This window comes from Helianthus annuus, chromosome 4 (assembly GCF_002127325.2).
Source record: "Helianthus annuus cultivar XRQ/B chromosome 4, HanXRQr2.0-SUNRISE, whole genome shotgun sequence".
Classification (NCBI taxonomy): domain Eukaryota; kingdom Viridiplantae; phylum Streptophyta; class Magnoliopsida; order Asterales; family Asteraceae; genus Helianthus; species Helianthus annuus.
Window position 1 is genome coordinate 4939295 of NC_035436.2, and position 25922 is coordinate 4965216.

The 25922-nt window shown below is 34.7% G+C and overlaps 2 protein-coding genes and 1 long non-coding RNA gene across 3 annotated transcripts; 1 reads left to right on the forward strand and 2 right to left on the reverse strand.

The window, feature by feature from the left end:
- Nucleotides 1-2076: 2076 nt before the first annotated feature.
- Nucleotides 2077-2510, reverse strand: LOC110934307. The gene is made up of 3 exons (XR_002588220.2): nt 2371-2510; nt 2244-2300; nt 2077-2161 (listed from the first exon to the last, which is right to left on the reverse strand). It is a non-coding gene; the product is annotated as an uncharacterized LOC110934307 (long non-coding RNA).
- A 368-nt stretch (nt 2511-2878) lies between these two features.
- Nucleotides 2879-3841, reverse strand: LOC118491408. The gene is made up of 5 exons (XM_035989178.1): nt 3773-3841; nt 3352-3678; nt 3143-3253; nt 2985-3053; nt 2879-2893 (listed from the first exon to the last, which is right to left on the reverse strand). The coding sequence occupies exons 1-5, from the start codon at nt 3839-3841 to the stop codon at nt 2879-2881; spliced, it is 591 nt and encodes a 196-aa protein (XP_035845071.1).
- A 17476-nt stretch (nt 3842-21317) lies between these two features.
- On the forward strand, nt 21318-25720 carry LOC110932782 (probable calcium-binding protein CML20). The gene is made up of 7 exons (XM_022176038.1): nt 21318-21329; nt 23004-23115; nt 23865-23901; nt 24255-24282; nt 24363-24515; nt 24614-24716; nt 25638-25720. The coding sequence occupies exons 1-7, from the start codon at nt 21318-21320 to the stop codon at nt 25718-25720; spliced, it is 528 nt and encodes a 175-aa protein (XP_022031730.1).
- The last annotated feature ends 202 nt before the right edge of the window (nt 25721-25922 follow it).

Genomic DNA, 25922 nt, shown 5'->3' on the forward strand with positions numbered 1-25922 from the left:
ATGACTTGTTTTTGTATAATAAAACATAAATGATATTAGTTTGTATTGATACAAAAATTTCCATGATCACAACATCAAACGGAATTTGATCCATTATACGAAACACCTAGTAAAATGGAAACGTATAATAAAACATAAATGATATTAGTTTGTATTGATACATGAAAAAGAGATTGTGTATTACTTAAAAATTTTGCAAAGTACCTGGTTGAAGAAACCAAAGAATAGATTGAAAGTTGATATGTAATGGAGATGTATGTTGTAATTTATATAAAATGATATTATAAATGGAATGTTCTTTTATGATGAGAAATTTAATAAGATACATTTTTAAATCCTAGACTTAATAAGATACTTTTTTAGGTTTTAACAGCACCAAAATGAACAGATTTGACAACATGGGCTTCAAGATCTTGACTAAGCATGTACGAACACATGTCCTTCGCATAATCATCCCAAAGAGTTAAATCAACCTCAACATCTCTAAAAAAAGAATATAGGCAATTAATTTCAGATTAACAAAATTAGGTAATATTTATAAAATATAAAGAAAAAAAAATGTAAATTGTATTACTCGAGATCTTGAAGCTTAAGATTGAGGCGTTTTCAAATTAACATGAGATTTAACACTTACCTGCATAACCCAACTTTGATCAAAACAAAACCTCATTTTCAAATAGAAAACTGTGACAATAAAAATAAGGATTTTTTTATTAGTACTCAACAAATGATCGTTAAATAATTAATTAAAAGTGTAATACCATAGAACAAAACAAATATTATATTTATTTTGATAAAAAATAAAATATCTACATCAAAATTATTTGTCATTCTATTGTAGTTTCCATTTTACTTAAAAATGATTGTCAATTAATAAAGAAACAAATTTATCTAAAATTAATTTGGATATGTTATTGCATTATAAATGGAAATATTAATTTACAAAACTTTGGAAATTACGAATAGACAAAATCGACCAAATAATTTAACATAAATAAATTATCATTGTTTTGTTAATTATTATAAATATTTATAAGTTTCCTAAAATAAATAATAAGTTAATAAAAATATAAGATATACATCTAGAAATAAGTCAACATACAAATTCAAACATCAACTTATTTGGTAATTTGACTGTTATGTTTTATCGTGTGTAAGATATATTCAATTGTTATAGTTTTTAATAAAAATATATAAAACTAACATTCGTATTGAAAAAAATTATATATTCGTATTAAAATAATATATGTAGAGGTTCGGATGTTTGCGTTGGATACTTGGATATTAAAAAAGTAATATGATTGGTTGTGCAAAGCTAATAATAAAATTGGAAAAAAGAGTAGTACCAAAATTATGTTCTAAATTAAAACAAAAATTAACTTGTAAACTTTCTTACAAAAGAGGGCATGTTTAAGTACTAATTGTCTAAACAGAAAACATAACTGACATCACACTTGGGCCATACGAAGATCAAGTAGAAACTATGCAAACAACTGTAAACCCACCATCAACTAATAATTACCAGTTCACGAAAACATATACAAAACCAACTAACAACCACAAATGCAAACAGTCACGGACGGCCTCTTTTCTTTGTCGTCTTGTGTACAAATTTGGTCAAAATCAAAAGCTGCGAAGACTTGACATATTTAAAGAAAAGAGTAGTGCCATGTGTATTTGATTTGATTTCAAGAAAGCCGACCACTTGGAAAAACCATACCTGTAACCATCTCCATTCTTTTCCGCTATCGTCTTCATGTTTGTTACCTCACATCTAATGTTTTGGACTGAAACATCACGGAGGTTGTGAAAAGAAAGAGACAACTCATCGGAAATAGCAGACGGTAAACGCTGAAAGTCACAAAACAAAAAATTGTCAAAGTAATCTAAAACATATGCTTATTACTTGAATAAAATATATAAATTTTAATAATATGAAAACACATACCATTCTGTTCTCGGCGACTTTGGTGAACTCAATGATTGAAATTGTTTTCGACCTTTTCAATGTAGAACGTTTACGGCTAACAGGTGTGGTTTCAGCAACCATAAACTTATCAACAACCACAGATTCGTTTTTGTTTCTAAACTTTGAACGTGTACGATGAGCGATAAGAGACTCATCGGACACCAACATAACTGCTTTACATTTCTGAGTGGCCTAATAAGTTCAAATAAAATAATAATTAGTTCTTTTTTAAGAAATAAAATTAAAAGTAAAAAAGTTATATAAGATACTATACCTTCCTCTTTATCGGCAAAACAATTTGACCAACATCAACTTTATATTTCGGAATGGTCTAAAACAGGTAAATAAATACATAAGTAACTATCATAATTCGAACAAAATATCGAATCAGAAATACTCACATCAGAAACAACTATGGAGGACAGACTCGGTTCAGAAATAAAAATATTTGTTTTTCGTGTAGGATCAACCTATAAAACAAAAGAGTATAAAAATTATTAATATAGAATGAATTAATACATTGAATTATATAATACTTAAGTAATCAGATATATATGGGAGTTATTCTTCGGTATCAAAAATTTGTCCAGGTCCATCTCAAAGTTGCTTTTGTCCTGAAAAAAGGTAAACGTATAAATAAAAAAAATGTAAAGTAATCAACTTAAATTCATAAAAATATAATTAAGTAACTGAACCAAAACCTTTAAACTTAGATTTTCATCAACAACAACATTTGTTTTCCCCTTCGGATCATCGTAAGAAACATAAAACATTAACGGTTTAAAATGAAAAAAATATAGGTAAAACAATTCAGTTAATTACAAACTCCTATAAATGAACACAAACTTTTAAACTTTGATTTTTATCACAAACAACACTTGCTTTGCATATCGGATCGGTTTTTTTATCTCAATCATCTTTGAACTACATATAAGGGAAAAGTGTTTAACAATATAATAAGAATAATAATTAAATTTAATAAAATACGAAGAAAAAAACAATGACAAAAAATTACATTCTTCTTAAGGTCTTCCATTTCAAGTAGAGATGAGAAAAAGTTATCAAACTTCGAATCATCAATATCCTACACAATTAACAATAAACAAATGTATAAATACAAAAAAAATATTTATGATAAGTTTTAATAAATTAGATTAAAATATAGGGGTTTACATTGAACACAGACTCAAAACTTGCCAACTGAAATTTGTCGTCTTCACATTCCACAACAACACTTTCCTGAAAGTCAGTTTCGGCAGTACTACACTTCTCCTTATGTTCGGACTACAAAAAAAGATAAAAAATAACAATGTGTGAAATTCAAGATCTACTTGTAAGCTCGCGTTAATAACTAAATAATAGTATAGATGTATAATTCTAACCGCAATAACCAAATCATCACCATCATCACCATAGATGGAGTCATCCAAAACAACTAACTCAACCTTGTTGTTCTGAATTTGAGTACTGGTTTGATGATTAAAGACTGAAAGCTCGAAAATTTTATTTCCAACCATTGAAAAGACAAAGATAGATCGGTTGTCTAAGGCAAGATTGTTTACCATCTTAGAACATCCATGAGTAAAAACACAGCTGTCAGTTAATCCGTCCATCTTAACGTTCCAAAATCTATCTCCTAAATAAAGAGTTGATTGACCACCTTTGAAATTTTTCCCATAAAATTGCCTCCAAAATTCATCAGCCATGACCTGCATAGGCAGTGATAGTTAAAAATTAATTTAAAAACCAATATACAGAAAGAAAACATTATTCATCATACTGATTGTATAATATACTACTTACAATAACGTCTTTGTCAGGTGTGATTTTGGATATAAAGCAGTATTGATGAACAAATGATTTAAACACCATTAGAAAGAATGATGATTGTCCAAATGACTGAAACATAAGATAGTTATTTTTTTCTTATACAACTATCCCGAACAACTTTGGTGAAGCCATCAGCAAGAACATGGCCAACATCAGTTTTTTCAGTCTTACAAACCATAACTTGTTGCCATCAACAATCTTAACTGAATCTTTGTAAGGTGGTTGGTCTCCCCAAATCATTGAAGCAAAGTCATTAGGTATTTGCTATGAGTTTAAAAAAAATAAAAAAAAAAAAGACAAACATCAGTTTACTAAAAATATGATTAGTATTTAGAATACCAATAACCGTACCAAAAATATCTGGTCATCTTCCTGAATAAGCTTTAAAAATGAAGGACTATTGTTCATTGGATCCATATCTGAAAATTAAATATGAAGGTTTTTTTACAAAATTAAACGTTAAAGTATTTATAGAAACACAATCAATATTTCTCAATAAGCTTTAAAACTTATCTCAATAGTTTTGTTATTACTGATTCACCCACTATTGTTGGTAGGGTAGCCAATGCAGATGCAACTTGTATTCTTATCTTGAAAATAGAATAATTACTGAGCGAAGTAAAAGAATACAAAAAACTGAAGGAGCCCTATGCAGAGCAAAGTAAACACAAAATTCAAACACCTATTAGTTCATCAAAGCACTTATTCTGCAATCCAAATAAAAAAACTCGGTAAAATAAGTTTAAAATATACCTTCACATTATGTTTTATATCCAAGTCAAAACACAAAATAATACATTGAAAGAAATTATAAAGCAAGAGAATTCAAGTAATAGAAATATTGAATTTTGATGTTAATTACCTTAGCGCTATCCCCTGTAAGCGGAAGAGAATAATCAATTAACAAAGAAACCTTCTTATGTTACTCCATCAATTCTGTCACATTAAAGATGAATTAAGTTAATTGAAAAAGGAATGGCTAAATGGATGAAACACATTAATGGTTTACTTCCAAATTTAAATTTAAAAAATGATTGACCTCCAAATTTAAAATCAAACACATTAATGGCAAACTTCAAAATTTAAATTTAAGATAATGATTGACTTCGAAATTAAAAATTTAAAATCACACACAATAATGGTTTACTTCAAAATATAAATTTAAAATAATAATTGACTATCATTATACCGGATCAAAAAACACCAAAAAACGATAAAATTAAACTTACCTCTTGTGTTCGAAAAAGATTCAGACTCATGCAGTTGCATAAGTCATCATCAATAAGTTCAAGACATTGACCATATGGAACTTTTCCTTCCCACAATAAGCTTGCAAAATCATACGGTATTTCCTATGAATCGAAACAAAAAACATATAAGCTTAAAATTTAATTTTAATGATGTAAAACTTATATGTAACAACCAATAAATATTTTTAATATGATTTTGAATAATTTGAATCTAATTAGCTATATAGAAACCAATAATTGTTGATTAAAGTTTATTAAAAATTAGGATAATTAACAATTATACAAAATGAATATAGTCAACTTCTATTTTAGGTAACTTTATTTAAAAATAAGCCAAATATAATTTAAATTTAAAATTACTATAATATGTTGGAAGATTTAATCAAAATTATATATAGAATTTTAAATTTTAAACCACTAACATGTCTTTGTACATTGAACCCACTTAAAAAGGAAATTCAATTAATGCTATTAACTCCAAATCGTTTACTTCCATAATATCCTCCAAATCAAAATTTTGAATTTTAAATCAAGTTATTATCTATCATCTAAATAAGGAAATTATCAGCCAAATATACTAAAAACACATTTGTTGACGTTTTTAAAAAATATTAATATATTCTTAAAACAGGCTTCTAATAATTAAAACGATATTAGAAAACATACAAATGTTAGCATCTTGAAGGACATAATCATCTAAAATACAGTGAAAGTTCAAAACTCAATTCCGTATCTATTATTTTAATGATTTAAAGCATATACGGTAAAAACCAATAATTTTTTTAATATGATTGTTGAATAATTTGAATCTAATTAGTTATATAGAAACCAATAATTGTCGATTAGAGGTTATTAAAAATTAGGATAATTAGCAATTATAAAAAATGAATGTAGTCAACTTCTATTTCAGGTAACTTTATTTAAAAATAAATCAAATATAATTTAAATTTAAAATTACTATAATATGTTGGAAGAATTTAATCAAAATTATATATAAAACTCTAAATTTTAAACCATTAACATGTCTAGGTACATTGAACTCACCTAAAAAGGAAATCCAATTAATGTTATTAACTCCAAATCGTTTACTTCCATATTGTAACACCCCCAAAAATTCCACCTTCGGAAACCCCGCGAGGCGTGTTACGCATCAGAGTTCGAGCCACCAGTCACATTGAACCAATAGTAAATATTTAAATAAATCATGGCATTAATTTACTCCCATAAGTTGTCAACATAATATTAATTCTCAAAAGTTGTGTAGCGGAAGCATGTAATAAATTGTTTAGCAATTGTTCCATAATAACGTTTAAAACCAAAGTATCAAATGTAATTTAAACCAAGAGCCTCGATCCATGACCACTCCAGCACTCCCAGATAGCAAGCTTCCCAATTCCAAGATACCTACGACCTGCGAGCATGTAACACGTGTATCAGACAAAGCTGGCGAGTTCACAGTTTTAGAAAATGTTTATTACCCGTTGTGTGTAAAACCGTTCAATAACCCCTGCAAGTAATATTGTTAATATCTCATTTCCGAACAATGACGGCTCACGGACTGCCCTTCCCACGTACTCCTATCTAGTACTGGGCCAGACTGGGTCATTAGTTCACCTCCGTCCTCTACAGGCACGGGGTGAGGGTGCCAAACCTAAGTAGCGCTACTAACTAATACCCGATGAGGGACTTACAAAAGATGATAGGTGAGATCATTAACCAATATACCCGTTTTTACCCAAAGACTCATCCCCTCCCATGGGATACCCACTGACTGTCCCCAACCACTGGGACGCATGCTCGAATGTAGTGAACTCACCTCGATTTGCTCGGTAGGACTAGTTACGTACTCAATGTTGCACAACCAAGTCCTAATATAGTTAACAGTAACAATTAGTCATGCGCACAAGTAATCACGTATTTAACACACATTTAAACAGATAACTCATAAGGAAACACGTATCGACATTCACACGAGTCTCTATAGTGAGTCGTATTTTGTGACAGCCTACCAACATCGTATGCTCCATAAAAAGGGTGCGGCCCAGTTTATTATTTAGATATGTACGGCCCGATCTCAATCTGTGAGCCTACGGCCCAGCTGAACACATAAAACCCAATGCAACCAAACCCACCCCTGCCCACTAACATATAACCATATATACTTTAGCAATTCACTAATTTATCTACTGACAGTTAGTAAAATCAACATGTAGATGAGGACCACATGCCCCAAGATATTATTTTTATATAATTGTTTAACGAATACAATATTCCATCTGATTAATTAATCACAACATACCATAGCCTTATCATCACTAAATGACCTATCTTATTGGTTCGACTTTATGAAGGTTCCATATTCATGTAAGTAGTTTAATCATTTCAATACCTCAACAGAACCCTATGACTTCTAACCACTCGGTTTCATCAAGCATAAATCTCATCTATGTTTTGCATTAACAGTAATACAAGCAATTCATAATACATCAGATCTTTATCATCACACAAGTCTTGCACTTATATAACTCTATCCCACAAACCTATTAGCATGCAATCTCCTTCCATATATATTCTGTTCAATATCGATAGAAACCGTTTAATCGCATCACCCACGATATTCCCGATTTACAAGATCAACATACTGAATGTAAACAACTGACCGAGGAATGTTGAGGGCAACAAGAAGAACACTGCCCGATGTTGCTGCTGCTTCGCACGAGCTGCCGCTCCGGCAGTTGTCGGCTCCGCCGCCACCTGCATCCCGGCTTCGGTTTTCGGTTTTGGCAGCTCCTCCGTCGGCCTATATCCCTGCTCCCTAACCCCGCCATCATCGTCTTCCTTCTTCTGCTAGTACTGTCGTCGAGGTCGTGGAGAAAAGATCGAAGTGGGTGTGTGGTGGTCGGAGCGAGGTGTGCCGGAGTCTCCTATCACCAAACGTGAAGGAGAAACAGGGAGCAAAAGCTTGTAGGTTTCGCGTCGGAATCCCATCGTTGGCTGGAGGAATAAAAAGGGTTGTTGTTGTCGGCTGAAAAGGGACAAGTGGATTTAGGGTTTTCATTTGTAAAGACTGAGTGTGCATTTCCCATGCAACTCGTAAACAAAACTAAAAGGAGGTGGGCCGCATTCCATTTGGGCTGCACGAGATCGGCCATGAGTCCAAATAAACATCTAAGGTGTGAGAGTGTGTGGCCGACATACGAGGGGCCCTTTGACCAAGTAGTTTATGTTCGCGGCTCGAAATAATAATCATTCGAGAGTTATCGGTTCACTAGCATTTGGTATAACTCTATTTTAGTCGAACATCTTGGCACCATTTAACCATAGATCACCCCATGAAGATTTCGTATTGACGGCTCATTAATCAACTCAAGAACTCATCTATTGCATTAATTCAGTGTTTGCATGTGAATAATAGTTAGTGGTTCACCATGTGAGAATCATAACATTAAAACGGTCCAATGAGACTTTATTGATTAATCATCATTGTCAGGGCCATGCTGCGAGTAAATGTTACTACTAATCATCTAACAACTCACTAAGCAGTCCAAACACAATAACTATTTCAATCATTCACATATCGCACTCATGATACGCCACAAAACGAATCGTGACAACAAGTTATACCTGGAATAAAACCTTGAGATTTAGGGTTGTCACATCATCCCCAACTTGAAAGAAATTTCGTCCCGAAATTTTATAAGCAACTCAAAGAAGTGAAGTGACAAATCAAGATTATTGCAGATTTTCCTCAGGTGCCACATCATCCCCAACTTGAAGAGGAATTTCGTCCCGAAATTCACTAGTTTTACCAGCATTAGATCGGTCATTAGGATGGAGTTGAGGATATTTGAGCTTCATCCGATCCTCGCGTTCCCACGTGAACTCCGGCCCACGTCTTGAGTTTCGACGAACTCTCACAGTCATGATACGACTATGTTAACGAACCCTGGCTTCCGGGTCCCTGTGTTCGATAAATTCCTCCAGTAACGGTATCACACGTTCTTTATCAGACAGCCATTGCCTTAGATACAAAACATAATTGACATTACTTATATTACCCGATTCGTCAGGTAGCTCGAGTTTGTAGGTTACGCTACCGATTCTTCCCAGACTGTTGGATGGTCCATCGCGACGTCAGTTAAGCTTGCCATGCTTCTCAAGCATTCCACACCCTCCCAGGGTGAGACTTTCAACGTGATACGACCGCCTACAACGATCTTCCAGCGCTTCCCGAGTTTATCAGCTTTCCTGATAGTCGCGCGTGGCCGCCAATCGTCTCCCACTCCAAACAACCTCCCCAAGGGTTTCGAGTACTAGTCCCAGACCAGTAATTAAAACTCAGATGGTTAGGATATCGAGGTCCGTGTGCTTCGCCTGCACCAGTTCCCTAATGCTGCTGTATAGTGAGATCCCTATTCGTTCCAGGAAGTAGCAAACATCGCCCCACCTGCCAAAGGTTGCTCCCCCATGCCCCGCATGGGTTAATCTTGAGAATTATATTCCTTCAGTTCTTCCGTTTGGGCAAGGCAGGTCTGATCAGGTGTGTTAGAGTCGATAGTAGGCTGCAAAGCTCGTGTACGTCCAGGTTTCACGGTCGTAATTGTCCAATAGCTCCATCCAGCGATGTTGTTACACGTTTAGCTCCTTCGAAACAGGGGTATACGGGAGACCCTTGTGATCGGTCGAAGTAATGCATTTTGGTACCGTCCAAGTAATGCCTCCAATTTAAATCCAAGGACTATGGTTTCCATCGCAGATCGTGGCTTGTGTAGTTCTTCCTGTAAGTTCACCACGTGGGCCATCCCCTCCTCATATTGCATCTATGTGTAACGGGGACTCTAATTCGAACCATCATGATATACCTGCAGATCATTGGTACCCTCGAATAGGAGTGATGCCCTGTGCGTTGCAGGGTTGGGTTTCAAAAGCTGAAAAGACGTTCCCCTGTTCTACTTCCCATGAATTCACAGCTCCTCGCTGCGCTACGGAGGTTGAAGTTGCGCCATCTTCGAAAATCCAGGATGAGTCTGCGATAGCATCTAGTAAGACCAAGAAATTGCTACATCCTCTAAGGGATCTCTAGTGTCGATTTGTTCATAACCAAAACGGGTCTTAGCGAGATCCTCGTGTATTCCCACTTCGTTGATTATATGACCAAAACGGTATCCCTCGCATCCAGAAGTTACATTTATCAAGACTTCGCGTGGTGTGGCTCCTTCTTCAAGAGTTCTCTAATAAGATACAAAGCTGCCCATGATGTTCCTTTCTCCTGGAGATGATTCAACATGTCGCCAATAAGCAGGGTTGATTCATGTGATCCATACCGCTACTGGTGTGGTGGTTAGCTCGAAAGTCTTGGAATACCACATCGACAATAGCTTGTTTGATATTCAACCCTCAAATGGAAGCTCAACCCCCATAACTGGTCGTCAGGTTGGCAATATATGGTCGTGGCAAACGGTTCTTAACTGTCACCTTATTGAGTTCTTGAAAATTAGTACACATACGAAAAGGCTTATCTTCACGGATATAACCGGGGCTCCCCAAAGCGAAAAGCTAGGTCCAACGAAACTCTTGTCCAACAGTTCCTGCAGTTGATTAGACAGCTCTTGCAACCCTCCCGGTGCAAGACGGTAAGGGTGCGTGTAGTCAGAGCTGCCTCTGGCGCGAGATCAGACTGAGATTTCGCCTAACAGTTGTGGGAGTAAACCCGAAAGTTCCTTGGGCAGCACACCGAAGGAAATCACCAATGATTGGTGGATCCTCGATCCTATGTTTCCTTAGCCCTAACATTGGTAACGGTTGCTAGTATAGTGGAGTAATTCCTCTGTAGACACTTCTGGCCTTCATAGCTGAAATAGCGCTAACCTTTGCACCACTCAGACGCTTTAGAACAAATAACGATTCTCCACACAAAATTTTTCTCCTCACAAGGTATGTCTGCGCGATTTCTGAATAACCAATCCACACTAACTACTCCATTGTAACCATCAGGGGTAGTTGAAGGAAGGTCGATGTCAAACGCCTGTCCCCCAAGGTCAAGTTTGCATCCCAACAAACATATAAGGCTTCACTTGACTTGCGTCAGCCGACTCCACAACAGGTTCGGTTTCAAGAAGCATCAGGGTTAAACAGAACAGAGATGAAGCGAATAGCTAACCATCCAAGCTATCGTGTTGCTATTACGCCTGGTATAGCCTATACCAATACGAAATGTCCTTCCATGAGCTTCATTTCCGGTGTTGTTTTCATCATGAGAATTTCCTGTACTGCCGTCGTTCCCTTGGTTATCGTCACCTTGACTTAACACTGTTAATCCTCGTCGAGGTCACCTTCGTTTCCATACTGCGAGCTACGATCACGAGTACCTTGATGCTGCCGCGACTGTTGCCTCTAACATTGTTTCCTGTAACGGTGTAACAGCCCAGCGTAACCGCACCATGATATTGTCCGCTTTGGCAGCCAGCACGCCCTCAGCGTCAGCCCCTCACGGTTTTAAAAACGCCTCATGGTGGTGAAGGTATCAAGCCCCTATTAAGGAAGCCTTCGTTCCCCTTCACAGCCGACGTGGGATATCACAGTCCACCCGCTTAAGGGGTCCAGCGTCCTTTCACCAATAAGGTCCATCTTTTCAGATTCCGTGTCACGTCCTAAGGCACTACTCATTGTGCTGGCAGTCACACATTCCATACTACAGTCGATTGTCATCGCCGCTGTCCCTGGTGATTCGTAAGAGTTGACTCTCATAAGTCGCTTGGAACTCGGTTGAAGTCAAATTGCTGATGTTCACTGCCGGTAATCAAGGTCGTTCTAACACTAAGGTTGGTGAGACTCTACGCTCATCCTCTTGTTCATCGTTTTTGCAAGTTAACTAAGTAGTGTGTGGTAGGTTTCCAGAGTGTTGCAGGTGATCACACTTCGGGGTCTAAGACGTTAGTACATTGAGTTCCAACAACCAAGAGGAATGAGGGGATATAGACCAATCATTGACACTGCAACATCCACTCAGGGACGTTCGTACAAGCACCTAGCGTTCTACATGGTTCGCTAGGCATTCTGATGAGTGTTCAGGCAATGTTTGCTAACATTGAGGTTCGTAAAGTTTGATGAGAAGTGAAAAGTTCGTGTTTCAAAAATTTGTGTTCATGTAAGAGTCACTCACTGCTATGCCTCCTATAGGCTGTTGTGTGTCACATTAATCAAGTAATAGAAGTGAAAAGCCGTGTACACATTATAAGTGAAAAGCCTCGCTGGGACTCGCATTATAGAAGTGAAAAGCCGTGTACACAATATGAGGGTAAGAATACTTGGTACATTCCGTACTATCTTGATAGGCTGCTAAAGCCTCAGCCACGCGGGGGTTGATTAGGTCGGTCAACTCAGCCTGAGTCATGGTGATGTTGCCACGTCCGTATCCTCGTCCACTCATGTTTCTATAGTTGGGAAATAAACCGATTTAGAGGTCGAACGAGATGAGAGTCAAGTATCATACTGATATTTACGTACTACCAAGTTCACACATAGTAGGGCAGAACCCTCCTCACGCTCGATAAGTCTCACTGGGACTTGCATGCACCCCGCGTTATTATTAAGTGTGCACCCATAATAATAAGGCAATTTGCATGCTTATCTCAGTGCTTCTTAGCTCGCGCTCAAAGTTTCCCCCGTTCAAACAACACAACATATGATATCACAAGTCTATGGCTCGCATGAGTCGATGTGTGGGGTCACGCTATCAAGTCACTATGGTGCTAATTGTCTCAGTTCATGTACGTTGTGAGTGTGTGACTGTTAAACAAGTAATGTATAAGGTGAGAGGGAAACGAACCTTGCAATCTGGAGCTGAGTGTCATGATCGATTTTCGAAGTTGTTCGGTTATAGTCTGGTTTTATAAAACGTTTTAAAACCTAGTTCACTATAACCTGTGGCTCTGATACCAACTGTAACACCCCCAAAAATTCCACCTTCGGAAACCCCGCGAGGCGTGTTACGCATCAGAGTTCGAGCCACCAGTCACATTGAACCAATAGTAAATATTTAAATAAATCATGGCATTAATTTACTCCCATAAGTTGTCAACATAATATTAATTCTCAAAAGTTGTGTAGCGGAAGCATGTAATAAATTGTTTAGCAATTGTTCCATAATAACGTTTAAAACCAAAGTATCAAATGTAATTTAAACCAAGAGCCTCGATCCATGACCACTCCAGCACTCCCAGATAGCAAGCTTCCCAATTCCAAGATACCTACGACCTGCGAGCATGTAACACGTGTATCAGACAAAGCTGGCGAGTTCACAGTTTTAGAAAATGTTTATTACCCGTTGTGTGTAAAACCGTTCAATAACCCCTGCAAGTAATATTGTTAATATCTCATTTCCGAACAATGACGGCTCACGGACTGCCCTTCCCACGTACTCCTATCTAGTACTGGGCCAGACTGGGTCATTAGTTCACCTCCGTCCTCTACAGGCACGGGGTGAGGGTGCCAAACCTAAGTAGCGCTACTAACTAATACCCGATGAGGGACTTACAAAAGATGATAGGTGAGATCATTAACCAATATACCCGTTTTTACCCAAAGACTCATCCCCTCCCATGGGATACCCACTGACTGTCCCCAACCACTGGGACGCATGCTCGAATGTAGTGAACTCACCTCGATTTGCTCGGTAGGACTAGTTACGTACTCAATGTTGCACAACCAAGTCCTAATATAGTTAACAGTAACAATTAGTCATGCGCACAAGTAATCACGTATTTAACACACATTTAAACAGATAACTCATAAGGAAACACGTATCGACATTCACACGAGTCTCTATAGTGAGTCGTATTTTGTGACAGCCTACCAACATCGTATGCTCCATAAAAAGGGTGCGGCCCAGTTTATTATTTAGATATGTACGGCCCGATCTCAATCTGTGAGCCTACGGCCCAGCTGAACACATAAAACCCAATGCAACCAAACCCACCCCTGCCCACTAACATATAACCATATATACTTTAGCAATTCACTAATTTATCTACTGACAGTTAGTAAAATCAACATGTAGATGAGGACCACATGCCCCAAGATATTATTTTTATATAATTGTTTAACGAATACAATATTCCATCTGATTAATTAATCACAACATACCATAGCCTTATCATCACTAAATGACCTATCTTATTGGTTCGACTTTATGAAGGTTCCATATTCATGTAAGTAGTTTAATCATTTCAATACCTCAACAGAACCCTATGACTTCTAACCACTCGGTTTCATCAAGCATAAATCTCATCTATGTTTTGCATTAACAGTAATACAAGCAATTCATAATACATCAGATCTTTATCATCACACAAGTCTTGCACTTATATAACTCTATCCCACAAACCTATTAGCATGCAATCTCCTTCCATATATATTCTGTTCAATATCGATAGAAACCGTTTAATCGCATCACCCACGATATTCCCGATTTACAAGATCAACATACTGAATGTAAACAACTGACCGAGGAATGTTGAGGGCAACAAGAAGAACACTGCCCGATGTTGCTGCTGCTTCGCACGAGCTGCCGCTCCGGCAGTTGTCGGCTCCGCCGCCACCTGCATCCCGACTTCGGTTTTCGGTTTTGGCAGCTCCTCCGTCGGCCTATATCCCTGCTCCCTAACCCCGCCATCATCGTCTTCCTTCTTCTGCTAGTACTGTCGTCGAGGTCGTGGAGAAAAGATCGAAGTGGGTGTGTGGTGGTCGGAGCGAGGTGTGCCGGAGTCTCCTATCACCAAACGTGAAGGAGAAACAGGGAGCAAAAGCTTGTAGGTTTCGCGTCGGAATCCCATCGTTGGCTGGAGGAATAAAAAGGGTTGTTGTTGTCGGCTGAAAAGGGACAAGTGGATTTAGGGTTTTCATTTGTAAAGACTGAGTGTGCATTTCCCATGCAACTCGTAAACAAAACTAAAAGGAGGTGGGCCGCATTCCATTTGGGCTGCACGAGATCGGCCATGAGTCCAAATAAACATCTAAGGTGTGAGAGTGTGTGGCCGACATACGAGGGGCCCTTTGACCAAGTAGTTTATGTTCGCGGCTCGAAATAATAATCATTCGAGAGTTATCGGTTCACTAGCATTTGGTATAACTCTATTTTAGTCGAACATCTTGGCACCATTTAACCATAGATCACCCCATGAAGATTTCGTATTGACGGCTCATTAATCAACTCAAGAACTCATCTATTGCATTAATTCAGTGTTTGCATGTGAATAATAGTTAGTGGTTCACCATGTGAGAATCATAACATTAAAACGGTCCAATGAGACTTTATTGATTAATCATCATTGTCAGGGCCATGCTGCGAGTAAATGTTACTACTAATCATCTAACAACTCACTAAGCAGTCCAAACACAATAACTATTTCAATCATTCACATATCGCACTCATGATACGCCACAAAACGAATCGTGACAACAAGTTATACCTGGAATAAAACCTTGAGATTTAGGGTTGTCACACATATTATACTCCAAATCAAAAATTTGAATTTAAAATGAAGTTATTATATATCCTCTAAATAAGGAAATAAAAATTAACAATAATAATTTTGGAACAAACGGATGGATAGCACCGAACCGTTATCATGATCCGAAATTCAATTGTCAAACATCAAGGATCAAACCATTAAACTCCAAGAACAAATATGATATTCAATCAAGCTTCAAACAAAACAATAGAAACGTGGAGCAAAGATTCTGACAAAACAATATTACAAACTTAAAAAAGAGAAAACAACTATAACATTCAATTAACCTCTGTTGCTTGTTGAATGATCGGAGTCCGATTGTTATCCAAGATTTAGGGATTCACATGAAAATCAAAATAAACAAAAATCAGTAAGTTTGATAAATGTCCAATACATGACTTTGATAAATGTCCAATACATGATTAACGTTCATAGACACTACATAAATCAGAGTATGTAGATGATGATAACAAAACCTCTGATCTTGATATTGTTTGCAAAAAAATATAAATGTTCAATCGCTTAGATTAAAGATGCACAGTAGATAAACAACAAACTAAAACAACATACCTTCAATTTTATGATCGGATCTACAAAATTCAGAACAACATAACTTATTTTGGTAGACTAACAATCCGAGTCCGAATTTCAAAAAAGATTGAGGGTTCACCATGAGAAAATACAAACCATAAATCATTCAGAACATATATTAATAAGTAAAAAAAATAATGAACAGAAAGGATATAAAATTACATATTACAAACTTAAAAAAGATAAAACAACTATAACACTTAACTAACCTCTTTTGATTGACGAATTATCGGAGTCCGAAATCAGATCTACAGAAATCAGAACAAAGAAAAAGTTATTACAAATCAGAACAAAGATTATTAGAAATCCAAAGAAAGAAAAAGATAAAGTTTGATCGGATCTACTGAAATCAGAACAAAGAAAACGTTATTAGAAATCGAAAGAATCTTTATAAAATGAACTTTATATACAATTGAACAACATAAATAACAACATACCTTTAATTTCTTTAATCAGATCTACAGAAATCAGAACAAAAATGGTTTTTAGCAATCAAAACAATATTCATAAAAACAACTTTGTATAATACAATCGAATAACATAAATAACAACACACCTTTAATTTCTTTTATCGGGTCTATAGAAATGAGAAAACAAATGGTTTTTAGCAATCGAAAGAATCTTTATAAGAACAACTTTGTATATACAATAACATAAACAACGCAGATCTAGGTTCGATTAGGTATATTTACCTTTGATCTTGATAAAATCTTGAAGATCCGATGAGACGATGAACAATTGTAGAAGAAAAAGAAGATAGAGAAGGGAGATTCGGTAGGTATGATTTCGGTGAACAATTTTGGCCATTTTTGCGGGTATTATTTTAGGGAAATCGAAGATACCTTATAATAAAGATGAAGGAGAATGAAGATTATTGACTCGGAATGGCAATGCTTGAATCGTATGCTTGAACCAGAAGGGAGATGAAAGGAAAATGGAGATGAATGTGGTGTCTAGGGTTTTGGAAAATAACATATAGGATCCATTTTCTGTTGACCCGACCCAACTCAACTCGGATCCCGCCTTTTTTCCTTGGAATCGTGATTGTTGAAAGCTAATTGGGATTTCCCTCCTAAACCAAATTGCCACATCAGCCTAGATGGCCAAAGACAAAGGACACATAGCCCAAATCCATCTCATTTATATATATATATATAGATATAGATTCTTATTTTTTGAATAAAAGAAACTTGTAAAATTCTGTAATTTAAATCTTTTGAAAACTGAACCAGTCATACCGCGCTGCTAATTTACAAATTAGACCAATCACTGGTTGAACCGCCACTCGCCAAAAACGTCATGTCCAACCAGCGATAGTTCATCTCAAGCGAACCAAACCATTGAGGGGTCGACCGATCAAACATAAAACATTTTACCATTCTTCTTTCTTGTCCTTTTTTTTCTCATGTCTTCCCACTTAAAGAAAAATACAATAATATATCATGCATTGTACTTTCTAATAAAAATACTTAACATCACGAAAGGTAGCATAGTACGGATTTTCTTAAGGATTTTCATTACTTAAAGTAGGGTAGGGTTCGGTTACAAAGTTCAAAAAGTGTAAAAAGTCATAAAACACATATAAAACCCACAATAACAGAGTGAATATTACTAAAACACTATATTCAAACCATAATAGTCCATAAAACTTCAAATACATAATCGTAAAATTGTGAACATAAAACACAACATGATAATTAACATAAAACATAATAATGTTTGGCATTCGATAATTAGAGCCTTGTCATCTAAAACACAACCAATTTTTGGATTTCACGTGTATTTTATGGTTGACATTTTGATGTTTTATAATATTTAGCATTTTTTAATAAATTTGAACTTTTTAGCCAACTCATAATGCTAAAAGTATACTTGTCCTTCCTACGATTATACAGTCGTAATACATTCTAATGTAAAAGCTAGTTTTTTTAGTTTTTAGGTTGATTATAGAGACATAATGTGAAACTTTCCAAAAAAAAAAAAAAAACAAGAATGAGATGAGGCCCATGTAGGGATGAGTTTTTTTTCCCAAATACTTGTATCTATTCACTTGTATCGATTTTAGGTATTTGATACATGTATCGGTACTTAGTTTTATTGACTCTGTATTCGGTACTTTTGTTATCGATACATGTACGGGTAAAAACTGATACTACTACCGAATTTTATATAAAACTTAATTTTTTATATTATATTATATTTTATTTCATGGTATTTATAGTATTCGTATCGATTCTACCTATTTGGTAACCGTATCGTATTAGTACCCGTAACAATTTAATTAACTATTTGGTACTCGTATTGTATTGGTACTCGTGCCGTTTTAACTATTTTGTACTTGTACGAGTGCTCAAAAAATAAAATAAAAACAAAATGGTACCAAAACGGGTACCATACCGAAATGCTCATACCCGTATCGTACTAATATAGAGTGAATTTCAAGGATTGTCCTTTATCTTTATACTCATTTTCAGGCGTTGTCCTTTATGTTCAAAATTGACGAGTTTTGTCCTTTATGTTTTCAAATCATACACGTTTTATCCTTTAGGCCTAAACCAATTTAACTGAAAAACTAACTGGGTTAGGCCTAAAGGACAAAACGTGTATGATTTGAAAACATAAAGTAAAAAACTCGTCAATTTTGAACATAAAGGATAGCGCCTGAAAATGGTATAAAGATAAAAGACAATTCCTTGAAATTCACTCTACTAATATATTTGCTTTGGCATTTGCAACCCAATTTTGTTCAAATTCAATACCAAAATTTTCAATACTGATACGAGTACGTGTATAATACCAATCCTATCCCTAGGTCGATGAGGATAATATGTTGAGGATGTTCAAGAAAAAGATTATAAATTTTAATAAATTGTGTACCAAAGGAGGTGTAGGGTAACATAACCATACTCCTTTGACAGTGATTTGACACGTGACCATTATCAAGTTTTAGAACAAGGGATGGGACTCTGTGTGCGCCTCCTCACTGTTAGAACTCGAGAAGAAAATAAATAACTATTGTGCATGTGTTTATGCCACGTCACTATATACATGATCCCAACCAAATTAATGGTTTGCCAACGTCACAAATTTGAACTCTTTTAAGGAAAGTAACATTATACCAACAACACCTGCTAGCGATGTAAACGAACTGAAAATACAGAGCAAGATTTTGTTCACGTTCATTTGTAAAGAAATAAAGGTGTTTACGAACGGTTTATGAACATATATCGAACAAGATTTTATACCGTGTCCGTTTGCTAAGGAAATGAACGTGTTCACAAACACAAATAAAATCGACGAAAGTAACAGAGGCTGGAGGTGGATGGCAGAGGGAGCAACTGGAACTTGAAGACAATCACGGAACAAAGGATATGAGAGAATATTGAGGAAGGAAAAGGGAACAATGAATAAACACGATGGGAAATGGAATATGACTTCTTTTATAATTTTTTGGATAATAAAATAAATAAAAGTTAAAGAATATGAAAAGTTTAGATAAAATAAATTAAAATACAAAACTCTCATGAACAATACTAACAAACGAAGGCGAACGAATGCTCACGAACATGTTACCAAACGTTCACGAACACAACTGAACAAACGAGACCTATGTTCATGTTCATTCATTTAACTAATCGAACGAAATTTTTTGTTCATGTTCGTTTATTTCTTGAACAAACGAACGTAAACGAACTTCCCACTAAACAATTCACGAATTGTTTGCTAAATATTCAGTTCGTTTAGAGCACTAATTTTCACAATTGGACTTAACCCTTTATCCTTTAAGTTAAATGCACTTTCATTTTAATAATTATTAATTTATTATTAAAAAAATTACATTTAGTTTACACGAAATGGTTTACGAAAAACACATTCTTTAGATATTAGATGAGTGAAAGATCGGTTCGAGTAATAAATGGAGTTAACTTTGTAATCGAAAAAAATTACCTCGTACAACATGATATACATGAACTAAAATCGGTATATCAATCAGATTCGGTTGGTCCAGATTATTCAAGTGCCACGTACAAGCTGAAAGAAGAAAGAATCTTAGGCCCTAACGAATTATATAAACAAATTTTTTAACGGCGATTAACGTTATAACAATAAACATAGCAAAATCATAGTATTAGAATGACATACCGTAATAACTAAACCGGTGATTCGTGATGCTCTCATTTATTGATCTCGTTTTCTCTTTTTACATTTTTTTTAGCACCGAATAGTTGTTTAGGAGGCATAATTTATGAAAATCAAATCAAAGTTCAAAAGCCAAAACCATTAACAATTACTCAATTCTAACAATTCACAATTACTCAATTATGACTCAACATTCAACAAAACACACAATATATGGCTCAAGAAAAGACACATGTATAACAATTAACAAATTATAGTTAATAAATTAGGGCTCAACATTCAAAAAAGCACACAACTTAGGGCTCATCACTCAACAACACACCCAGCTTAGGACTTAACAAAAATACTTAGTTCTATCAATTAATAATTATCATTTATGACTAAATCGTAGGAATCAAAGAAGCGGAACAAAAAAAAAAAAACATATTGTGAGGTTCGTGGTGGTCGACGAAGGTTCATGGTGGTGGGTGGATGGTGGTGGACGGCTGTCAGTAGTGGTGGCTGGTCGGCAGACCCTGGGTTGTGTCTGTTGTTGTCGTCGCATTTGTTGTTTTTAAAAATTAATTATGTTTAATGTTGTTGTTATTCTTATTATTATGTATTTGGTTAATATACCAATCATTTTTATTTGTGCCTAACTAATTAGTTATAGGCTTTAATGTTTGAAAAGAGGGCCCAATAAATCTTTGGGAAAAACGGACCTCATTCGGGAATTTGCCTCACCCTCCCTCTATAGTCGGCCCTGATACCAACACAAAAGAATATACCACCTAATAGTAATTCAGTGTTATGAGTGTTTCAATTAAGCCATTTATAAAAATTTACGTTCAAATAATTAGGTTATCAATTATACATGACATTTATATAATTTTTATTTAATTATAACATGACGACATGGCTTAAAAATGTTAACATTGATTAAAGAAGTGCAATTTTTTTTTTAAAGTGCAAAACTGTTAAAAAAATTCCCATATTTTTTATTTATTTTGAAAGTGAGAAATTAAAAAAAATGTGAAAAATATCAGAATGGCAACAATAGTCGTTTGATTATCTTCCACACAGGTGGTTTAGTGTTGGTTTCAATTCATCACCAAATATTCCCCATTTAATTTTAAATAAAAATAAAAATTACATATAACGTGCAGAATAATAATCAAATAATTTATGATTTTAAACCAAAGATTCCCCATTTAATTTTCCAATTAAATTTACAAATATATTGCATTTAAAAACATTCACGAATAATAATCTAATAATATAGTGAGTTCACCTTAAATTTATATTGTAAGCTCTTAATTTGTAATTCATGTTTTTCATTTTTATCTATATAAAGTAAAAAATAATTTTAAAATAAAATGGTTAAAATATTACGGATAATTCATTAGGTGTATATGCAGATCTAGCATTTTACAATAAAATGGTTAACATGATTGCATAAGCATGAATTTAAAAAGAAAAAAGAAAACTATGATTTTACAATATAATATATAATATAATAAGTTCTTTATAAAGAAAATTAGTATTTTACAATATAAGTTTTTTAAATAAAAAAACCACGTTGCTTGTTGACTTATTTAGTTTATATGTAGTTCTACCAGTATTTTACAACTTAAAATAACTTTTATAGACTTTATTACTAAAAGAAAACTATATCATAAAACCATCGATTTTATTATCTTTTATTTGAGCATGCTATTAAAATATTTTATAAAAAATGACGTTTTAAATGTTAACGCATTGTTGATTATAACTGTATGTTCAAGTCGTCTATGTGTAACACATGAACCGACTATACGAATATAATGACATCTCCAAAACATTACAACAATGCATCTACAACCATATTTAATTTAAAATGTCCATATACTCTCACCATAAAATACACGTGTCGCAACCTGAACGCTTAATGTATTTCACATGTAAAACCATTTTCTACACAAACCAGACTATATACATGGTTACATGTCATATAAATTTATTTTGTTTTATTATTCAATAAATTATTTAAGTAAATGTAGATATCTAAGAAAACCTATAGTATGAGTTTTATATCACGTAAGCTATATGTGTGTATGTAAATGAGATCTCTAACAAAATTATAAAATATATATTTGAGTAACCAAGGTCTTATTATGCAACAAACAATATATATATGCAAATAAAGATCTTTAACAAGATTTAAAACATCTAAATACAGTAGCGGACCCAGGATTTTACTTCAATGGGGTCCATTTTCGGGTCGGTCCTCGTTCGGGTCGAGTTAAAGTGAGGTTTGAACTAGATTTAAAAAAAAATAAGAAAAATGGGCTTATCAAGGATTGAACCCATGACCTCTTGGTGGAAAAGAGGAAGATTTACCACTACACCAACTTTCTTTTTATTTCTATAGTGTCCACCTAATTCTATTTATGGGGTACATATACAATTTTAAATACCGAATCTACTATTTTTTTTAAAAAGATCGGGGTCCGGGGACCCCGGTGGCACCAATGTGGGTCCGCCCGTCTAAATATACCCCATCCCAAAACTTGCATATAAATGATATGAGGGAATTCATTCTTGTAGTTAACACAGAAATTATAAAAGTTGTTTTCGACTTCAACATTCCGATACAATGGTGCGTCTTCATGTTAAATAATATTGTTTTGACATTCACTTTTCATACATCATGTTTAGTTTCATGTTTACAATTGAGTTATCACTTATCAGGAGTTTTCTGGATCATCAAGGAGAAATAAACCTAGCGGAAGTCGTCATAGATTAACGACACAGATGAAACACGAGTTGAGAGAAGCTTTTGACCTATTTGATGCCGATGGCAATGGTATATTGGTATATAGTGTAGAGGTGTTCACGGTTCTGTTTGAAACCGTAATCGATTTTGTTTTGTTACTGGGATTTCCAAAACTTCGTTATGTAGGTTATGTAGGTTTGTTTTACGGTTTGTTGTAGGTGGGGCCGGTTTTTTGAAGGGTTGGACCGGTTTTTTTATATATATATTTTTTTTCAAATTTAACCCTATTAATTTTTATAATATTTATGATACCTTCCGTTTTTTACGTCCGGTCCGACCATTGAACCGGCAAGAAGACCGATTCAACTTCCGGTCCAGTTCTGAAAACATTGCTTATATTCGATAGGATAAAACTTAATCAAGCAACTCTGTTCTTTATTTTTATTTGTCTCTTTAATTATTCTAAGTTCACGAATAGTCTTTTGCTTAACAAAACAATATAAAAAAAACATTCTTTAAATTTTAACTAATGGAACATAATCACTTCTCTTATGATTTTTATTTTATTTTTTTTTTGTTTTTTTTTTATATATGAAGGCTAATAAGTCCGGATTGAAATATCAAATAGGGGGCAAATTGTTACTAACAGTTTATTATGGTTTTAATTTTCAGTGTTAATTTGGTTTAATTTTATCGTAACAAAATATTGTAACTAATAGTTTGACTTAGGGTTTAACTTAGAACCATATTATAAACACTCTATTGTGAACCATGAAAAGATATTTCAACAAATATAACTAAAATTCACTTTTTTTTTGTGTGTTATGTTACAAATATAGGTATCATTGACGCCAAGGAATTAAATGCTGCAACGAGGTATGAACTTGATTGAAATCTTAAGATTTGAGAGGTTGTTGTTAAAGAGACGTCGTTTCTAAAAGTGTACATCACGTCACTCGTCATATCATATGAGTCGTATGATAGGACAAAAAATGTTATACGGGTCTGCGTGACTTTACTGCTGATCACATCATTTTTTTTATACGACAACCATATGACTATTTTTTACACGGTCACACGACCCGTTTAACCACATTTCACCACTATCAGGTTATCATACAACCTACATGACACACTAGTGGTGTTTGGATGGTGTGTTAGTGTTGTTCGTATAGTGAAGCCCTATGAAATTATACATACGATTATTTCTTGATTATGTTTCGTTTCAGGGCGCTTGGTTTTGAAATGACCAAAGAGGTAAGATTCATTAGCCCATTAATTTGCATGTCTTGATGTTACTAAAAGATTTAATTCCATAATATTTATAAACTTTTCAGCAAATTGATGAAATGATGGTAGAAGTAGACAAAGATGAGAGTGGTGCAATTGATTTTGATGAATTTGTGTACATGATGACTAGCAAAATTTGTGAGAGGAACAACAAACAGGAGCTTACAAAAGCTTTTAACATCATTGATCATGATAAAAATGTAACATTTTTGTACAAATTAAATCATTTTATTTATATAATTAGAATTATACTAAGTTATAAACGAATGCATGTGTGCTTGTTTGATGATGAAAATAGGGGAAGATATCAATTTTAGACATAAAGAACATTGCTAGGGAGTTGGGTGAGCATTTAACAGATGTAGAGATCCAATCAATGGTGGAAGAAGCTGATAGAGATGGTGAGTTTCTTCATTTTTTTCTCAAAGCATGTTATGAGTGGGAGTCTGGTAGATATTTCAAGTAGGGTACAAACGAGTCGAGTCGAGCTGAGCCAAGCTCGACTAGGCTCGGGCTCGATTAACTTATAAGAGCTCGGCTCGTTGGGTTTTTTCTCAAGTTCGAGTTCGGCTCGTTTACTATCTATTAATTAATATATTAAATAAAAATAATATAAATAATAAACTTTTTTAGGTTCGCGAGCTCTCGATAAGTGAAGCTCGGGCTCATTTACTAAACAAACTTATTTTCAGGTTTGAACTCAGCTCATAAACAAGTTTAAATAAGCTCGGCTCGTTTACACTTAGGCTCGATAAGGCTCGACGAGCCATGCCAGGCTCGAGCTCAGGCTCAATAAATAAACGAGCTTTATTTTAGGCTCAAACTCGGCTCGCTCAGGCTCAAAAAGGCTCGGATAGTTTCGAGTTTTTTCTTAAGCTGATCTCGAGTCGCTCGCGAGCCGCTCAGCTCGTTTGCACCCCTAGATGTTGAAACAATATTATACTTGTGAAAAGTGGAAAATTTTAATTGGAATATGCTTTTATCTAGGGTATGCTCGAGTCAACCTAGCTTTAGCTTGGGTTCAACGTTTTTACGTCTATTTTTTCCTGTTAAATAACCCCGTTGCAAACGCACGGTTCGTAGGTCTATTTATTTGTTGTTCTCTATGTTTTACATTTCGGTCTAATTTTTGTACGTCAACATGCCGCAACAGACGTGCGTGATTCAACGTTTTTGCGTCTACTTTTCGTTTGATTTAATAAAGCGCTGGACTTGAATATTAGTTTGATATAAAATACCTGAGTCGATCTATTTACTTCATGTTAAATAACAAATTAATTTGTGGTTTTAATTTGATCTACTATTACAAATTTATTGGTTAGATGATGGAGAGGTAAACTTAGAGGAGTTCATGAGGATGATGAAGACAACTACATATGGATATGACACGGAACGGAAACGATAGAATTTACGATGAATTTTTACTCACGAGGCGAATTAAAACATATGTAAAATAAAATTTAATAAAAATTAAACAATAAGGGTCATTAAAATTTATATTACAATTTTCTTTTATGTTTTTGTAGAACGACTAATTTTATTCCCCTTAAATGTTTACACATCCAAAGGATTGAATCTTGGTCTTCTCACAAGAGATAATTTCTCTT